This window comes from Ahaetulla prasina, chromosome 2, assembly GCF_028640845.1.
Source record: "Ahaetulla prasina isolate Xishuangbanna chromosome 2, ASM2864084v1, whole genome shotgun sequence".
Taxonomy (NCBI): Eukaryota; Metazoa; Chordata; class Lepidosauria; order Squamata; family Colubridae; genus Ahaetulla; species Ahaetulla prasina.
In genome coordinates this window covers 90843338-90862343 of record NC_080540.1, presented here as the reverse complement: position 1 = coordinate 90862343, position 19006 = coordinate 90843338, and the positions used below count along the sequence as shown (strand labels likewise).

The 19006-nt window shown below is 39.5% G+C and overlaps 2 protein-coding genes across 3 annotated transcripts in view; both read right to left on the bottom strand.

The window, feature by feature from the left end:
• Positions 1-2: 2 nt before the first annotated feature.
• Positions 3-10010, bottom strand: MRNIP (MRN complex interacting protein). Its single transcript, XM_058169724.1, has 5 exons — positions 9900-10010; positions 8343-8402; positions 4242-4339; positions 3582-3654; positions 3-525 (listed from the first exon to the last, which is right to left on the bottom strand). The coding sequence occupies exons 1-5, from the start codon at positions 9957-9959 to the stop codon at positions 28-30; spliced, it is 789 nt and encodes a 262-aa protein (XP_058025707.1). The 5' UTR covers positions 9960-10010; the 3' UTR covers positions 3-27.
• A 2840-nt stretch (positions 10011-12850) lies between these two features.
• Positions 12851-19006, bottom strand: part of TBC1D9B (TBC1 domain family member 9B) — a 41787-nt gene continuing 35631 nt past the window's right edge. For both annotated transcript variants that reach the window (XM_058168116.1, XM_058168117.1), the window contains 3 exons: positions 16451-16504; positions 16221-16324; positions 12851-15125 (listed from right to left, as the gene is read on the bottom strand). In XM_058168116.1, the coding sequence (XP_058024099.1) occupies positions 14466-15125; positions 16221-16324; positions 16451-16504 (818 nt within the window). In that variant the 3' untranslated portion in view covers positions 12851-14465. The remainder of the gene's footprint in view (positions 15126-16220; positions 16325-16450; positions 16505-19006) is intronic.

Sequence of the window (19006 nt, the reverse complement as noted above, 5' to 3'; positions counted from 1 at the left end):
AAAATCAGCAAATCTCACTGTAGAGCCTTAAATATCATCATCAAAATCCTCTCCTGTGGAAAAAAGACTTCCATAAAGGTTGTTTGATTTAACAGGAGCATAAGACCTTGAAGTGGTAGTAAATTCTGCAGGCTGTGCCTTATCTTGACAAGTAGCCAAACCTGCAGAGAATTTGCTGCTTGTCCCAAGGTGATCAGAATCTTTTGCTCTGTCAAAGCAGGTTAATACATTCTGTTGTGGTTTGGGATGCCAGTTACCACACCCAGCACTAGAAGTGGTGGCTCTTTCATCATTTGTGCCTGCAGCAGGTGTTTTGTCTGATGTCCTTTGCCTTCCACCTGTCATGTCAATATTATATCTCTTGTCAGATAAAAGGAATTTATTCCATTTTGAAAGTCCAGTTACTTTTGATTCTGGCTGTTGATTATTTCTTTGTAGCACATGGTCTTCAGTCACAGGAATTGTACTGTCACATAAATCATCTTTGCAGCTTTTTACATTAACCATGCCTAAGTGTCTCCTATCCTAAAATAAAAAACAAAAATTGCAACAATGTCAATTCTTAAATGCTAAAAGGAGAAACCATCTGATAGTTATCTTTATAGTTCCAAGAGCTTTCTTATTCTACAGCCATTTCACTTCTGTGATGGTGATTGCAGTTTGAACTGTAAGGATGGTGTTAATACCGTACTGACCCACTGGAATTGTCATGCCTGTCAGGGTCATCGATCAGTGACAGTTCTCCCACAAATTAACATTTCAACTTGGAAAACTCAACATTATTAGTTACAAAATGGAAAAGGTGTTACACTAGTTATACAGTAGAATAGGGGTCCCCAACCCCCAGTCCATTACTGGGCCATGGCCTGTTTGGAACCAGGCTGCGGAAGTGGCAGGCAAGTGCGTGCAGCTCCAATTGTGCAAGCAGCAGATAAGTGTGTATGTGCAAAGCTCCATTTGCATGAATGGTGGGTATGCAAATGAAGGTGCGTATGCATGCACTCGCCTGGAACCATCCCCTCTCCCCTCCCCCCGCTCCGGTATGCAAAGCCGGAAAGGTTTAGGGCTGTTGCAGTACAGATTACTAGAGGTAATAGTTGGGTTACATATATAACACTATCTTCAGAAGTGTTCAAAACACCCTCAAAATGTTCAATAGTGGGAGAGCCATTATATTTGAAAGGATACTCTGAAAAGTAGATCCATAGATATTAATTAAAAAGAAATCATTTGTTAGCAGTGGAACTCCACCCTCCAAACTGTTCTTCTGGGAAATCCTAATACTCAACTAGAATCTGGTATTCTGTAACTTAAATCCACTATTACTTGTAGAGTGGTTAATGCCAATGTTACCCAGTAAATTTCCATAGCTGAGAGCAGACTGAACTTTGCACTCTGCATCGCAGTTAAAAAGACAGGAATACAAACCAACCTAGATAAAAGAATACCTCAAAATTTCTTGCCATTCTCTGCCAACAAAACCATTGATATATGCCACAATATATAGCCTATATTTTTCTAATTCACAAACATCAGATACTCTTGCTAATCACTACTGTAGAAGCAAAGGAAGTATTCTATACATTCACTGAGAAAGGAACTATTGCTACTATGTAAAAAGAATAATTTCTATATACAGATAGTCTTGATGTATGATCATTTGTTTAGCACCCATTGCGGTTACAACCCATCTTTGGAATTCTAGCTGTCTCAGCAGCTTTGCAGTTACATGTTTGTAATCAGAATGCTTGCCAGCTGTTTCACACAACTACTTGGATTGAATTGGGTCTTTTTAATATAGTGGTTCTTCTCCTTTCTATTGGCCACGTCCAGATGTTGTTTACCACTGTTCAGCATTTAGTTCACGGATGTTCCAATTTATTTCCTCAAGTTGTTCAACATTCACATGAAACTGGAGGCAAGCTCGTATTAGGTCATCTGTGGCTTTGGAGCACACTGATCACACCCATCACTACTATTGCTTACATACAATTCAAGAGATGTAAAGTGAATATTGGCCAAGTTCGATAATAGGCTGGATGCAGGAGAACAAATTGAAAATGAATCCAGATAGATAAGAGACAAGCAGGATACTGGATTTGGAGATTAAAGTTTGGACTGTTTTGGATGATACTGTTTAAAATATTGGAGCAGTTTGACCCTCAGCTGTCACTTGGTTTATAGGTGGTGATTTTGGCAAGATACTTAACGCCAAGTTCCAGTTATTTTTCTGACAAGACTTCTTTAACCTAGAAATAAATGAACATTCAAGGCACAAGTCTTGAGTTCTGATCAATAAGACTTATTAAGAAAGGGGTTAGTTATATAAAGGGATTCCAGTTGCCTTCAGATACTAACATTATATAAAGGCAATTCAAAACCATAAGCTTGGGTTTTTTTCATCTACCTTTTCAACAAAGGAAGGAGGAATCATAAGGATGGAGGTCTTCCAGTCCAAAAGGCTCCTCAGTGTAAGAATCCTCACATCACTCTGAACAAATCTTTTTTGGAAAATTTCCTCTAATGGCAATCCTGTGACTTCAGGAGGCAGAAAGTTCCATTGCTTAGTAATTCTTGGGAAATGCCTTGTTTCATTTTTTGGATTTCTTACTGTAAAGCTACTGTCCGTTGGTTGTCTTATAATGGGTGTTTTGGAAAATAAATCTACACTCTTCCATGTGTAGATTTCCCTTCATCTTTGGGAGGCTATCTCTTCCCTAGGCTAAATATCTCAAGTACTGTATGCAACTCTGGAAGATTCACAATATTAAAACAATGTGTTGTGTTTAATATACACATATTTAAAAACACACACTGCACCAAAGAATAGTTCACAAACCCCTCAACACAACCAAGAAACCGAGATCTCGAGCTCGGACCCAGAACCAGGTCTTCAAAACCTTACAAAAGTCTCTTCCTGAGCTTGTGGTATTTGCTGAGCACCCACATCTTTATATTGACTACTGCTATATGTGAACATTTTCTTGAAATATACTCAGAAATTTCACTTGGTACATCACGTAGCAGCTAAACTACAAATTGGTGCAAAGTACAGGGATTCTATGATGCCTGTCTTAAAAGTTCTAAACTGATTGACAACTGGGCACAATTTGCTATTGTAGGTGGCTTAGAATTCAATTAACCAAGAGACTCCATTACAAATCACTCTAAACTTCTTGTTAACAACAGCAGCAGAGCCCTGCTTGAAGATGTTGTCACTTTGAAAAGCTTGTCTTTCTCACAATGGGAGAGGAAAGGCTCTTGCTTTGTTCCCAGGCTGTAGAACTTACTTGCTTAGAAGCTGCTATTGGCCCTATTCCCTTAGCATTTAGCAAATCCACAAAGGCACATCTCTTGACCATTCTTTAAGATTAAATTACTTATTTGATGATTTTTTAAACCTGCATTGTTAAACATTGTTTTTTTAAATATTGTAACTATCTTGACTACTCAAGAAAACAAACCAAACCAAAAAAAAAACCCCCCAAATCAAATCAAATCAAATCACGATTTTTACTTCATTTAACAGTTTATGATTTTATTCTTTGTAATTATGCTACTTCTAAATCAAAAAGCCTTACCTCCCAGTCTGTTTTTCCTTTGTTGTTAACAGCCATATTCTCATCAACTATTCGTCCTGATTCTTCTTTACACCTAGAGGTAGATCACATTTAACTACTGTATATAACTATACCTTTATATACATATGGAAAAATAAACGCAAGCTGTCAATTCTGGAATAACTGATGCTTAAGTGCACAAACAGGAAAAATGTGCACTGTACATGCAAAATACCTATAATCTTATGTTTTAGTAAGGGAATAAAGGAAATCTATTGATCCTTGTAATGAGATGATTCAGTGATATGCATAAATGCTGCCAAGCAAAAGCAAATCTGCACCAAGTTACTAAACTTACTGCACACAGAATAACATGTATACAAATATGTGTGTTATATACCTCATCCCCTAGAAGAGGGGTCCCCAACCTCCAGGCCGCAGCCCCCTACCAGGCCTTGGCCTATTTGCAACTGGGCTGAGTTTGCGTGCATGCGCACACGCCGGACCACCACTCACATAAGTTGAGCTGGATATGCTTGCTAGCCCACTACTCACATGGCCCGGTTCCCCTTTTCCTCCCCCAGCTGGGCCGCCAAGCCAGCAAAAGTTGGGGACCGCTGCTCTAGAACACCTATGAGCATAAATATAGAAAAAAGAGCAATCAAAATGTTAATACTGTACCTAAGTTTGCTTACAGGTGTGTGATCCTGTTCTCCTTGCAGCAAATTTAGCTTCTGCACATGGTGTCTGCAATCAACCCCAGAGCCCTGGCCAAAAACCTAAATAGGTTGAAATCCCATTAAAATAAATTTCCCTTTAATTCTTGAATGCTAAACTGAACATTAAAGAATTCTACCCGAGTTCCAAGCATGTGAGGAAGGAAAACAAGTCTTGTATTATATTTTGATATATGCGTGTCTATATACTATTAAAAATCTTGTATCCAGAACCTTTAACTGGGTTAAGTGGTGCATCATGGGGTAACACTGAGAGCATATGCACCAAGACAAATTCCTTGTGTGTCCAATCACACTTGGCCAATAAAATTCTATTCTATTCTAAAGCACTTTCAACCCAGGCACCTCAGATGTGCTAACTTACAGAGTGCCATGACTTCTAAGAGAATTAAATGTGAGGAAGTTGTGGTTGCTTTAGAGCTGCTGAGTGCAGCTTCTTCAATGCTGCTGCTGCTGCGCAATCATAGTCAACTGTGGGCATGTCATTTTTCATTTTCAGTATTCCCTGACAACTTCCTGTAAATTCATGAAAAGGCCAGTCCATGTGTGCTCACATCATACTCCCTCACTCATTCTCCCACCCAACAGCAGCCACTTACCTGCCTGCTGAGGAGTGGGGGGGAGAGGGAGGGAGAAAGAATGGTAGAAAGGAAGATTTCCACCACTTATTACTACCAGCTTTCCACAAGAAAACCCAATGGAAAGCCAACAAGAAGTCACTCCTGTTCCCATTGATATATTTTGCCTATCCATAGTCATTCTGTTTCTCTGTTTAGATAAGAAAATATCTCTGAAATGTTGACATTAGAAAGCTTATGTTACAAAATTCAGTTTATCATTTCATAGCTGGATAAAACATATTAACTAGCCACTTTTTGCCACATTCACCATGTAATGTAAAAGCTTTGTTATGCTCTGTTATGCTCTACTGTGTTGTACTGTATCTTGGCGATGTTTCGACGAGGTCTCACTCATCATCTTCAGGCTGGTGCTTTCAGCTTCGTGCTTGTGCGAACAAAGTGTGGTCGGAGCTGCGTCTCTCTATAAATACTGGTGGGGAGTGTCGCTGTGAGCGGGTTGGTTGGCTGTGTGGTTGCATCTTGATTGGTAGATGGAGTGGGTATTTGCAGATTGGTCAGCTATTTCGTAGCATCCTGTGTGGGTGTGGTCCTAGTCTTGTGTTGTAATGACCTGGTTAATGGGCTGTGTGGAAACATCCTGAGTTCTGGGAATGTGACCTCCTGTAGTGGTAATGGGCTTCCTGGAAATGTCCTGAGTTCTGGGAATGTGACCTCCTGAGTCTTGCGTTATAAAATCCTGGGTAGTAGGTTGTGTTGTAATGTCCTGAGCTTTGGTGTTGTATCCTCTGGAGTTCTGTGACGTGATGTCTTGAGCAGATGGCTGTGATGCAGCATCCCGGGTTTTGGTTTGGCTCCGAGTCTGAGGTCCTGTCATGTGTCAGCTTGTTTTGTGTGGGGATTGGAGGGGGGTGCAGCAGCCGGTGGTGCCAGCATGGTCTGTGTCGTGTCCCACTCCTCCGCTGACGGCCGGGTCAGGGAAATCCGAATCAGGCTTGCCTCTGCAGCTCTGCCCAAAGTCCTAGCAAAGTCCTCAGAGCAGGCAGGAGACCAGTAAGTGACTTCAGCAAGATAAGTTCGACTTTGCCTGACTCAGAGACTGCCAGAAAGCAGATCCTTTATATAGGCCATGGGGTGTTGCTCCATGACTCAGCACTCATTAAGGCCTGCCCCTCCCTTCCTTCTGTTGCCTCCGCCTATCCAATCTTCTGATGCGAGGGTCACTCCAATCAGCTGTTGGAAATAAACCCTCCTCAGGCTCACATGCTGTGGAGGAGGGGGAGGGGTCTAGCTGCTCCGTTTGCCTGGGCATGGAGTCAGGGCTGGGGCCGGGAGGTGCTCCTTCTTCTGCAGTTTGTCTGGGCATGGAGCCAGGACTGGGGCCGGGAGGCATACATTCCTCCGTGTTCGGGAGCAGATAAGAAGGCCCCGGCTGCTCTGAGGGCGGGCAAGACACAATAGTCTGGCTTCTGGATGGTGGTTGTGTTTCGTCTGTGGGATGGGTTTGGGTTTGAATCTGGTGAGGATGATTGGTGGTGGCATCGTGTGTTCTCCTGTGTCCGGTGTCAATTTTCGTGGCTAGGACTCGTTTATTGACTAAGGCTAGTTTCCAGACGCAGTGGCTCAGGGGCTAGGACGTTGAGCTTGTCGATCAAAAGGTCGGCAGCTCAGCGGTTCGAATCCCTAGTGCTGCCATGTAACGGGGTGAGCTCCCATTACTTGTCCCAGCTTCTGCCAACGTAGCAGTTTCGAAAGCACATAAAAATGCAAGTAGAAGAAATAGGGACCACCTTTGGTGGGAAGGTAGCAGTGTTCCGTGCGCCTTTGGCATTGAATCATGCCGGCCAAATGACCACAGAGAAGTCTTCGGACAGTGCTGGCTGTTCGGTTTTGAAACGGAGATGAGCACCGCCCCCTAGAGTTGGCAACGACTAGCACGTATGTGCGAGGGGAACCTTTACCTTTACCTTTAGTTTCCAGATGTCTGGTAGGCGGGAGGTGTTGTCCCGTTTGTTCATGTTGTCGAGGTGTTTCTCTATTTTGATGGCTTCCATAATTATTCTCTTATTATAGGTTCAGTTTTGGAGATTAATTTGGTTCCTTCATATATATATATATATATATATATATGTTTTCTGAGGTTTTCGCGGGTGTTTGTATGTAGGTCTTTGGTTATTCAGGTTTTTTACGCGGGAGAAAACCCGAATAACCAAAGACCTATATATATATATATATATATATAGGTCTTTGGTTGTTCGGGTTTTCTTCTGTGTAAAATTGGAAATGTCTTGGCAAAGTTTCGACGAAGTCTCATTCGCTGAAGCCTGAAGATGACGAATGAGACTTCGTCGAAACGTTGCCAAGACATTTCCAATTTTACACGGAAGAAAACCCGAGCAACCAAAGATTCGGGTTTTATAATTATAATTCTCTCTCTCTCTCTCTCCATATATATATATGTAGGTCTTTGGTTATTCGGGTTTTCTCCCGCGTAAAATTGGAAGTGTCTTGGCGACGTTTCGACGAAGTCTCATTCGTCATCTTCAGGCTTCAGCTTCGTGCTTCTGGGAGCAATGTGTCTCCAGCCTCCAGAATTTCCTAGAGCGGCAAAAAAGTCACTTCCTGTCCAACCAGAAGTTGGGAAATGGGCCATTTCGGGCCTCCAATGGGGTGGGGAAGGCTGTTTTTGCCCTCCCCAGATGCATAGAGAGGACCTGGAGCCAGGTGAGAAAGAAAAGCAAGCCTACCAGGCCATTGCATGTCAGGAGCGGGGGAGGAGGGGGGTTGTGTGCGCATGCGCAGGGCGCATAGACTTATGGGTGTGGGCACGCGCATGTGCAAATCTTCCCCCCACCCACCCCATCATGGCACGCAATGGCAAAAAGGTTAGCCATCACTGGAATAACTGGTGACTCCTTATCTCATATTAGAACACCAAAATGTGGCAGCAGGGGCACCTTCAAAAGGACTCCCTGCCAAATTTTAACACAACAGGAAAGATTTCAAAAGTTAAAATCAGCACCTTAAATTATTCCCTATTAGAATGATGAACCTAGTATAAATCTTTCAGTACACACATCACATGAACTATATATTTGGGTCAGTAGTAGCATAGCTGCCATATTTTGCACTCTTCATATTTTTCCATGTATTAATAGTATTCTCTGAAGATATGTGTATAAGAAATAAAGAAAAAAGAAAGCAAGCATTGTTAAACTTTAATGCTCACATTGTATGAGAATTTTCACAAATTTTTTTTTTTTTTTGCAAAATGACAAAGTTTTATTTAGTATTAAAAACCTAATGCATGTAAAATCAGAAGTAACTTCTATGAACTTCAGTGAGACTTACCCACAGATAACTAGGTACAGAACTGAAGACTGATATTAAAGAGGAGTTTGGTTGTCAAAAAGCTATCCCACTAATAGTATAAACTTTAATAAAGAAACATGAGTTGGGTTACATACCCTTAGAATTGATTGCTTTTCATCACATATTTTGCAGTTCCATTTTTTGCTTTTTTTAACCTAAAAAAGAATTTTAAGTATAATTACTATATTTGTATTAATAGTTACTCCAGTTACTATTCAGATTGGGTTCAAAATTTCCAAAGGCAAACTTTCATTGAATTTACATATGGACATTTGTGTCCATTTACATATGGACACAAAAAATAGTCTTTCCACAAGTAGTTCTAAATTTACAATCTAGTGACTAAATCCTCGACCTGTAAGATATAATTCTACTGTGCACCATGATCCGTCTAAATTATGCAAATTAAATATACTTATTTAGCTGATATAATTTATGCTAAAGTTAAAATTATGACATGTGCAACAGAATTGTTGATGCAAAGAAATTATATTTTAAGTTTTTGGCTAAAACTGTACCAACTTTGTTACTTTTTCTTAGCTGTCATCATATAACTTTTAATTGTTTTATGTTTTAAATATGTGTGAAAAATCGAGAGTAAATTAAGAACATGTTACATGGTAAATTAACTTGTCTGAGAGACAATCATTAGATAAGTCCACCGCCATCCCTTATTCATGTTCTGTTAATTGTGGATTAGGGGAATGGATGTTAAAGGCAACTAAAGGACCACAGATTGGGAAAGGCTCAGTGAAACTAAAGCCTATTTGATTTTATGAATCAGGCTATTGCCAAACAAAAAATTCTCTAATTCCAGATATTTCTCATTATGAAGATCTGCCACTTGTTCAAGAGCAGGGGTAGGCAGTTATGCCCCACTTCATGACCTGTGGACTTCAGTTCCCAGAATTGCTGCCTCCCAGCATGGCTGGCTCAGGAATTCTGGGAGTTTAAGTCCACTGGTGGTAAAGGGTCCATAGTTGCCCACCCTTGCTCAATAGTTGCCCACCCTTGCTCAAGAAGAGCATCACAATCCTGAAAATGGATGCCCTTTCCTCCTACAATTTCTATACCTGGGTGAAGTCCAGCAGGTTCTAGAGCAGGGGTCTCCAACCTTGGTCCCTTTAAGACTTGTGGACTTCAACTCCCAGAGTCTCCCAGAACTCTGGGAGTTGAAGTACACAAGTCTTAAAGGGACCAAGTTGGAGACCCCTGTTCTAGAGAACCAGTAGTGGAAATTTTGAGTAGTTCAGAGAACTGGAAAATACTACCTCTGGCTGGACCCAGTAGGGTGGGAGTGGAAATTTTGCAATATTCTTCTCCCAGGAGTGAGGAGGGAATGGAGATTTTGCAGTATCCTTCTCCTGACATGCCCACCAAGCCACACCCACCAAGCCACACCACGCCCACAGAACAGGTAGTTAAAAAAAATGGATTTCACCACTGTCCTATACCCTCCCCCCGCACCAACCTAGAGTACTATCTTTTCTTTAAGGAAATAAAATATTTCTGCTATTCTAATAAGCTGGTAGAATTTCATTTCCTTGGTTCGGTTCAAATTAAGCCTTTTATCCAACTTAGAGATAGCCTTTTCTGTTTACAAATACAAAGAAGTATCCCGGCGCTACAGCCAGTCGCTCCCGGTTTCTCACCTGCTGCACTTGGAAGATATTACAGGAACAGCATCTCAGCACCTGAAACTGCTGAGCCATCGAAAAACAAGAGGGATTGTTGGGGGCTTTCGAGCGAAAACAAAACGAAGGCAACTTCCTTCTTCAGAGACCACACACCAGTCTACCAATATTGTGTCGTAAACCAGTCTCTCCGCTTCCCCCCGCCCACCACCCCCGGACCTGCTTCGCTTCGCTTCTCTCAGTGAAGGATTTAGGCGGGAAAAAACGGGAGGAATCACCCGCGGCCTCTTCCGCCTTGCACACACCGGCCCTTTGTATTGGTTTAAACGCGCAGAGGGATCGTTTTGTCTCGATCCCATTGGCTGAGAGCAACGGGGTCTTCAAAGCCCCGATGAAACTCAAAGCGCTGTTGCGTCTGCGGAAGGCAGATCCGATTTCTGCTTTTCGACGTTAGTGACGAAACGGAGTACCTGCTCGCGCGGGTCCTCCGTAAAAGTGAAGCTTCCTTAAAAGTCAGATCTATTTATTTGGAAAAATGCGTGACTGATAAAAGAATATTTGTAGTTTAGGGTTGAAATGAGGAGGGCTTGCTGTCACTTGGGTCAGTTTCTTTCTTACCCTTCCCACTATGAGCACATCTTTTTGACTCATTCTTTGGGGAATCGTCACGTTCTACAATTTGTTACATTCTTCAGCATAGAAATGTTTGCCAAATAGTTAAGCATCTTGACTAACAATCGCACATCCAAGATGGCGCCGCCGAAGGCTGCCTCGGTGAAATTATTCTCTGCGACTCACGCAAAATCTAAAATCTAACATCAAAAACGTCATCAAAAAAGCACAACAAAAATGTTCTTTCTGTGCCAACTCAGAAAGCTCAAACTGCCCAAGGAGCTGCTGATCCAGTTTTACAGAGCAGGGGTCTCCAACCTTGGCAACTTTAAGACTTGTGGACTTCAACTCCCAGAATTCCTCAGCTTTGCTGGCTGAGGAATTCTGGGAGTTGAAGTCCACAAGTCTTAAAGTTGCCAAGGTTGGAGACCCCTGCTACAGAGGAATTATTGAGTGTCATCTGCACCTCCATAACTGTCCAATTTGGTTCTGCAACCCAACAAGACAGACACAGACTTCAGAGGATAATTAGAACTGCAGAAAAAACAATGGCTACCAACCTGCCTTCCATTGAGGACCTGTATACTGCATGAGTCAGAAAGAGAGCTGTGAAAATATTTACAGACCCCTCACATCCTGGACATAAACTGTTTCAACTCCTACCCTCAAAACGACGCTATAGAGCACTGCACACCAGAACAACTAGACACAAGAACAGTTTTTTCCCAAACGCCATCACTCTGTTTAACAAATAATTCCCTCAACACTGTCAAACTATTTACTAAGTCTGCACTACTATTAATCTTCTCATCGTTCCTATCACCCATCTCCTCCCACTTATGACTGTATGACTGTAACTTTGTTGCTTGTATCCTTACGATTTATATTGATATTGTTTCCTGATTGGTTATTTCTACCTTATGATTATCATTAAGTGTTGTACCTTAGAATTCTTGATGAATGTATCTTTTATGTATACTGAAAGCATACGCATCAAGACAAATTCCTTGTGTGTCCAATCACACTTGGCCAATAAAAAAAAAAATCTATTCTATCCTATTCTACTCCCTATTTGAGGGAGTCCTTGGTGCTCTGCGAGCTTGTTTTCTTGCAGATGTTTCATTACCCAAACTAGGTTAACATCAACACAGTTATTATTATAAATTATTACTATTATAAACATTATAGTAACATCAGATATCACATCAGATATCACTAGTTTGGGTAAATGTCTACAAGAAAATAACCTAGGTCAGAGAGCACTAAGTACCCCTCAAATGTGCGATTACTAATGTCAAGATATTTAACAATTGTCCGGCAAACATTTCTATACTGAAGAATGTAATAAATTGTAGAATGCGACTATCCCCCAAAGAATGAATAAAAGATGTGCCCATATTGGGGTGTAGGATAAGAAACTGATGTCAGGATATTGCCTGTTGTACTGTATCATGAATAGGTAGTTACGATTTTTGAGAGAGAGTGGCTTGGGCAACCAGGTAACAGATTATGTGGTATTACAATTATTATCTCAGATATAAAGGCCATTTATGACTGTATGACTGTAACTTTGTTGCTGGCAATCCTTATGATTTATATTGATATATTGACCATCAATTGTGTTGTAAATGTTGTACCTTGATGAACGTATCTTTTCTTTTATGTACACTGACAGCATATGCACCAAGACAAATTCCTTGTGTGTCCAATCACACTTGGCCAATAAAAAATTCTATTCTATTCTATTCTATTCTATTCTATTCTATTCTATTCTATTCTATTCTATTCTATTCTATTCTATTCTATAAAGTATAATTATTAAGTAATGCTATTCATAGTGTTGGAATGTAGATTTGGGATGAGAGCAGAGTCACATAGCATCCTTGTTCCAATTGTTTGCATGCAAAAATGATTGCAGAGATGGCTATAAATATCTAAAAGGAGTGAGAAATCCGGACAAATCTTCCAAAGTAGTAGCAGCCCAATTCTTTTAATCTTGTGAAATATCAACAAAAAGATTCTTAAAATATGGATGGGTGACATCAGGAGGCTAGGATGAGAAGTTGACAAAAGTTTATCCTTATCTCAGTTAATAACTATAAATGTCTATACCAATGAATGAAGAAGTGTTAATGGGTTTCTTCCTTCTGAAAGGCACTTCTTTTGCAAATATCAAAGCTGACCCATGACATTAAATAGAAAATAAAGAGCTGAGTTGAGCTTTAGACTAATTAAGTCATTATTTAAGTCTTACTTTAAGTACTTAACAGGGCTTTTGCAATGTATCTGAAAAATGAAATGTGGAACAGAATAGCAGTTATCTTAAATAGATATAAATTAAAATGAAAACAAATCTATGACTTATTTGATTCATTTATTGACTATATACATGATTGATCAGACAAACAATGTAAAATTACATGTATGTTTCGTGTGTGTAAATATATATATAATTAAAAGGTAATAAATTATGAAGAATTAGTAAAAGCTAACATCATTATCTGCTTTCAGATACATGAATATGAAATTTGAGACTTAAATATACAGAATATGCCACAATCAGAATAACACTGAGTATTGCACCTACTGGTGTATTCCATAGATACATATGTTCAAGATCTTTAGACTTTTCTCCTTCTGAACAGCCAATGTGACAACACTAATGGCTGGTTCAGCAATTACCATGCATGGCATTTATACAATTTAAATTTAATTCATGCAACTAGTGTACAGAGCATGTATACAAATATAAACAAATAATGCTTCTTGAGAGTGAATGCCTTCCCATAGGGAAGCTATCAATCCAAAATGGAACTCCAATTTTCTTCCAATCCACAAATGATTTTGTAGAGGATGGGTCCTGAATATTTATACTACATCATCAGAACACAAGGTGATCTAAACTTCACCTATTAATATACATTACATATACAATTGCAATCTTTCCATTGTACTGCAATTCAAATGATGTACAACATTTGGATCACCACATAGCAAGTAAGTTATGCATTTACATTTGCATTTCCTATGGATGTATTTACAAACAACAAAAAATTATTTAGACCTACTTCAGATCACAGACAAAATCATGACTTACACAGGCTTTCTAATTATTCCAGCAATCAAAAGTAACAGACTGTAAGTTATGAGCTCAGGCTACATACTATCACAAATTATGAAGAAACAATAAAATGGTCTAAAGTCAGACAGTTAAGTTTTCTGTATCTTGTGATCCTCAGCTCTATTCTCAATGGCTATTATACTCCTTTCTTTCAGGAAAATTAAAAATGAACATGGCACTGAAGAGTTAAAAAAGGGCTAAAAGATATTAGAAAAAATCTGTCTTTGGAATTCTGAAAGTTATGTACTGTACTGATTAATATTAATGAATCACTTGGGATAGAAACCAGCTGTCCCAAGACACTGGGGCATTTTGAATTGCAAGAGTCCAAGAATAAGAGAATACAACATATTTACATTTAACAGGTTACTCCACTGCATTTATCAATGCCTAGCAAGGTTGATTTAGGCAAGGTGGAAATATCTACAGCGTTTTAAATGTCTGTGTTCAGACACAGGAAAGCCGGGAAAAGATAGAAAGCAGGGCTGCACTTCTAAATAATTACCAAGAAACCCAAAGCAAAGGGATATATAGCAGAGGTGTGCCTGAAATTAAGCTGCATTGAAGAAAGACAAGCAGAGGCACACATGCATAATTTACTGTAGTAATTTTAAGCCGAGAGGCTATTCAGTTCTATCCTTTCATGCTTTTAAGAATTTAATGTTATTTCGGCAAGCAAGTTATCCTCCAGGGAAGCTCATCTATCAAAGAATCACTATGATAAACTCCTTATTCGGTTTCTTTAGTTAATGCATAGTTACTGATGTTGGTTAAAAAAACCTGGAACCTGTCCATCCATTAGGTTCCTAGACCTCCTGCCTCTTGCCCAACCTTTGCCTTATTCCTCAAGTTCAGCCTGATACTGAGGAGAGTTCATAATCACTGGATGAACTGAATTGTCTTTCAATTTTCCTTTGCTCCTTGATTTTCTGTGTAACATCAGTTTTCTTCTCAAAGTAGTTTACTAAGACTGATTCGGTAAGGATAGAGGCTAAAATCTGTTCAAAGGAGATGGACCAGTCTGCATCAATGGTGCTGCCACTTCGTGCAGCTGAGCTGCCTGCCTCACAACCAACTAGAACTGTATCATCTGCAATATCTTCACACTGTAAGGAGCCTGTGCTAACCATAGAATATGAAGACATGGACATATCATCTTTAGTTTCATCATCTGAAAACAACTGTATGGGTGATCCTGGACCTTCACCTCCTCCATCTACAAAAATCTGATTTTCCTGTTGGTTTTTCTCATTTTGAATGTCCCCAGAAGCTTTGCCTTCTGGAGTAGCCTGAGAATATTGCTCTAGGATTGAACTCTGACTTTGATCAGAAGCCGGAGACTCTTTACTTACAGGGTCATTTTTAACAGGCTGATTAGAGAACTTTTTGCCAACCTCTCCAATTTGTAGGAGAAGGCTAGCAACAGTGGCAATGGCATGGTACAGTTCTTGCTCCAAAGAATCTTCGCTGAACATGTTATATAGAGTCTTGCACAATTCTATAAACTGTTCCTTAAAAAAAAAGAAAGACATATGATAGCAATTAATAAGGTGAAAAATCTTCAAATGGATAATGCAAAGTTAATGTCCATTTCTAATAAATGCTCTCTTAATCCTCCCAAGTTAACCTCCCAGCAATAGCATTGTAAATTCCTATTTGAGATATTCACGTTGTAAAAATGTAGACAATTGTTACATGTTAATGATCCAGACCAGAAACACCTAATAGCTGCAATGTATTTTATAGGCATTGATACCGTATGACTAATTAACTCTAAAATTCGTTGGTCAAATTCATCAACCAATGATAAAATATACAACATTTTCACTTTGTAAGGAAGTCATCTGGTTTAGACAATTAGAATGGAGATAAGTGTGCATGTACATCAGAGTATATTATAATGACTTTCAATTTTAAAATGTACTTCCATTTTTAGATGGGGTGAGTTTAAAGCTATTTTCCATAATCACAAGTTATGTACTTAGTTATCTTATATAATTATGTATAGAGACTTTGTTTTGAATCTTTTATTCGTAATACTAAAAAACTAAAGATGTTAATTCATTTTTCTATTATTACAGCTCTAGTATCTGGCATCCTTTCAATATATCTCTTCTATCCTTTTTGGGTAATACTTATGTAAGAGTTAAAATAATCTCTAAATAAAGAAGCTACTTTTTGATTGTTTTGGTCATTCCATAATTTTACAGAATGCAAATGTTGAGTGCAAATCCTTATAAGTGTTTGTTTTTTCAGTCCATTTTATAGGGAGGGAGAGAGCACAAGTGAGCAAAAAGAAAAGGAAGAGATTCAAGCTTCAAACTCCCACCACTACTGTAATAAATTATCCTATAAAAAATTATCCTTCAAAAGTAATATTATTCAAATATGGCGTAGGTCAAATCACTTCAGTGTATTCCTTAGTCCTGATAACATTACAATTTTCCTTAAAGGGAACAATAACACCTCAAATACCTACCTACATAATAACTCAATTAAAAAGTTCCAGCACTAAACTTTTCAAACTTTCTAACTTAGTCTAACATTCTAAAAATCTCCTTCAAAGACATCATTTTAAATCCATAGATTCTCCAGCAACTTTCTACCTGACTCATCTTAGGGAGATCTTTGATTGTTTCTTTTCTGGCATCTTTCTCCTTGGCCCACATTCGCAAGTGGTATCTGTAATCATGAGGACTTGTGCCCCTCTCTGAAAGAAAGATTAAGTCAATATAAATGCATATTATGAATTCTGGTAATGTCAGCATTGCCCAGAGATTTCTTTTAGAACAGGACATCTTTAAGGAAACTACCAACAATAAGAACACTTCATTACCTTGATCTTTGGATTCTCCATCTCTTCCTGATTTATCTTCCTGAATATCTGTTTCTATAAAACCAAGGACATTAAGAATAATGGCTATTTTTATTAGAAGCAGGGCATTACAAATAGTACAAATAAATGTTTATCCTAATACTGCATCTAGACTGAAATAGATGTAATGAAGATTCTGGATCAAAGTTAAGGAAAGGCTACTCTAGTTATTGTAGAAGAAAAGTACAATAGGCTAAAAATAGGTGAGGTCTCTAATTCCATTTCCTTTCCCCTGAATGTGGCTTTTCCTTTTAAAAGCTGATTCTGCTTTTTTAAACTACAAAGGGGAAATTAATGTAACTGAACATTTGTCAGCAGAACACTTTCAACTTAGAATTTTTAAAAAAGGGGGCAGCATTGCTGAACAAGAGTAGGTCAAATGGGTTACTTAATTTTTTTTTGTTTAGGTTGTTGTTTTTATCATTTCATTTTTCAAATACACTCTGAAAAGAAATCAAACCATAGAAGAAGAATAGCCAGAGGATTCTCACTTGCAGATACTGTTATTACAAAAACAGCAGGTTTCCCCACCCTGAGACCCTTCAGTTCCTTGAATTCCCATACAGGGGGGCAGAGATCGACTCCAAGGTGCCTCATGTGTGGGGTGCCGCAGGGGTCGATTCTCTCACCCCTCCTGTTCAACATCTATATGAAGCCGCTGGGTGAGATCATCAGTGGCTTTGGGGTGAGATACCAATTGTACGCTGATGACACCCAGCTGTACTTTTCCACCCCGGGCCACCCCAGTGAAGCTGTCGAAGTGCTGTCCCGGTGTCTGGAAGCCGTACGGGTCTGGATGGGGAGGAACAGGCTCAAACTTAATCCCTCCAAGACGGAGTGGCTGTGGATGCCGGCACCTCGGTACAGTCAGCTGCAGATGCGGCTGTCTGTCGGGGGTGAATCATTGGCCCTGATGGAGAAGGTACGCAACTTGGGCGTGCTCCTGGATGGTCGGTTGTCCTTTGAAGACCATTTGGCGACCGTCTCCAGGAGAGCATTTTATCAGGTTCGCCTGATCCGCCAGTTGCGTCCCTTCCTGGACCGGGATGCCTTATGCACAGTCACTCATGCTCTCGTTACCTCTCGCCTGGACTACTGCAATGCTCTCTACATGGGGCTCCCTTGAAGAGCACCGGAGACTTCAGCTAGTTCAGAGCGTGGCTGCGCGGGTTATTGAGGGCGTCTCGGGCTCCCACATAACACCTATCCTCGCAGACTGCACTGGCTACCTGTTGTTTTCCGGGTGCGCTTCAAGGTATTGGTTACCACCTTTAAAGCGCTCCATGGCTTAGGACCGGGCTATCTACGGGACCGTCTACTGCCGGCTTCTATCTCCCATCGTCCGGTACGCTCCCACAGAGAGGGACTCCTCAGGGTGCCGTCAGCCAAACAGTGTCGACTGGCGGCCCCCAGGGGGAGGGCCTTCTCTGTGGGAGCTTCGACCCTGTGGAACGAACTTCCCCTCGGACTTCGACAATTACCTGACCTTAGGACCTTTCGCCGCGAACTTAAAACTTATTTATTTCGTATGGCTGGACTAGCCTGATTTTTATTTTTATTGGATGGGTTTTTAAAATTTTGTGATTTTACGGGGGAGTACGTTTTTTAACATTTTGGGCATTTAAATTAGTTTTTTAAGGGATGTTTTTAATTATTGTGTGTATTTATATTTTATCTGCCTGTTCACCGCCCTGAGTCCTTCGGGAGAAGGGCGGTATACAAATTAAAATATTATTATTATTATTATTATTATTATTATTATTATTATTATTATTATTATTATTATTATTATTATTATTATTATTATTATTATACATAAGAATTTTCTTATAATCCTGATATATCTGAAGCGTATTAAGATGGAGAAGACTTCTCTGCAATTAAATACTTTTAATCCTGATATACTGGGGGAATAGGAAGATATGGAAATGAGCAAAAATGTAAGTTAAGTAAAATAAGCAGTAACCAGATATACTGATAGGACAGATTTCAGATAAAATTACTAAAATAAAGGTTTTTTTTAAAAAAAGTTCAATTAACGTGAAATGTAATGTCACAAACTGATGCCCTATATTAATGATATGCTTTAAATGGGATCAGGGAAGTCCTTTTTTACAAAGCACCTCTAAATACAATAAAAACATTATTTAGAGTTATAAGACATTTGATTATCAGACTCTGAACACAAAGCACAAAACATGATATATTGTATAGTTATCCCAGAAAGCCTGACTCTTTCTTTCTGAAAATGAAAGGTTGAGCCAGATGATCCATAAAATATAATCAGTGTATATATTAATAAAATATTACCAAGGTCTTCTGGAAGGAGAAACTACATCAGCCACATATTTGACATGGTAAGGGGGGAAAAAAAGACTGCAACATCACAGTGTGCAATGATCAGCAGGAAAAAGAATGGAATAAATCACAAAACCTAGTTTCATATAAAAGCATTTCCTTCTAGAAAAAAAATCTCAATTCTTTCACTTGGAAGCGTCTGGAAACACTGCTCCTAAT

Coding starts and splice junctions, on each gene's coding strand:
- MRNIP (XM_058169724.1), bottom strand. CDS start 9,959: ATGGCTCAGCAGTTTCAGGTGCTGAGATGCTGTTCCTGTAATATCTTC. Junction 4,340..8,342: donor AAAAGCAATCAATTCTAAGG/GTATGTAACCCA, acceptor CAACCTATTTAG/GTTTTTGGCCAGGGCTCTGG. Junction 526..3,581: donor AAGGAAAAACAGACTGGGAG/GTAAGGCTTTTT, acceptor TTTTTATTTTAG/GATAGGAGACACTTAGGCAT.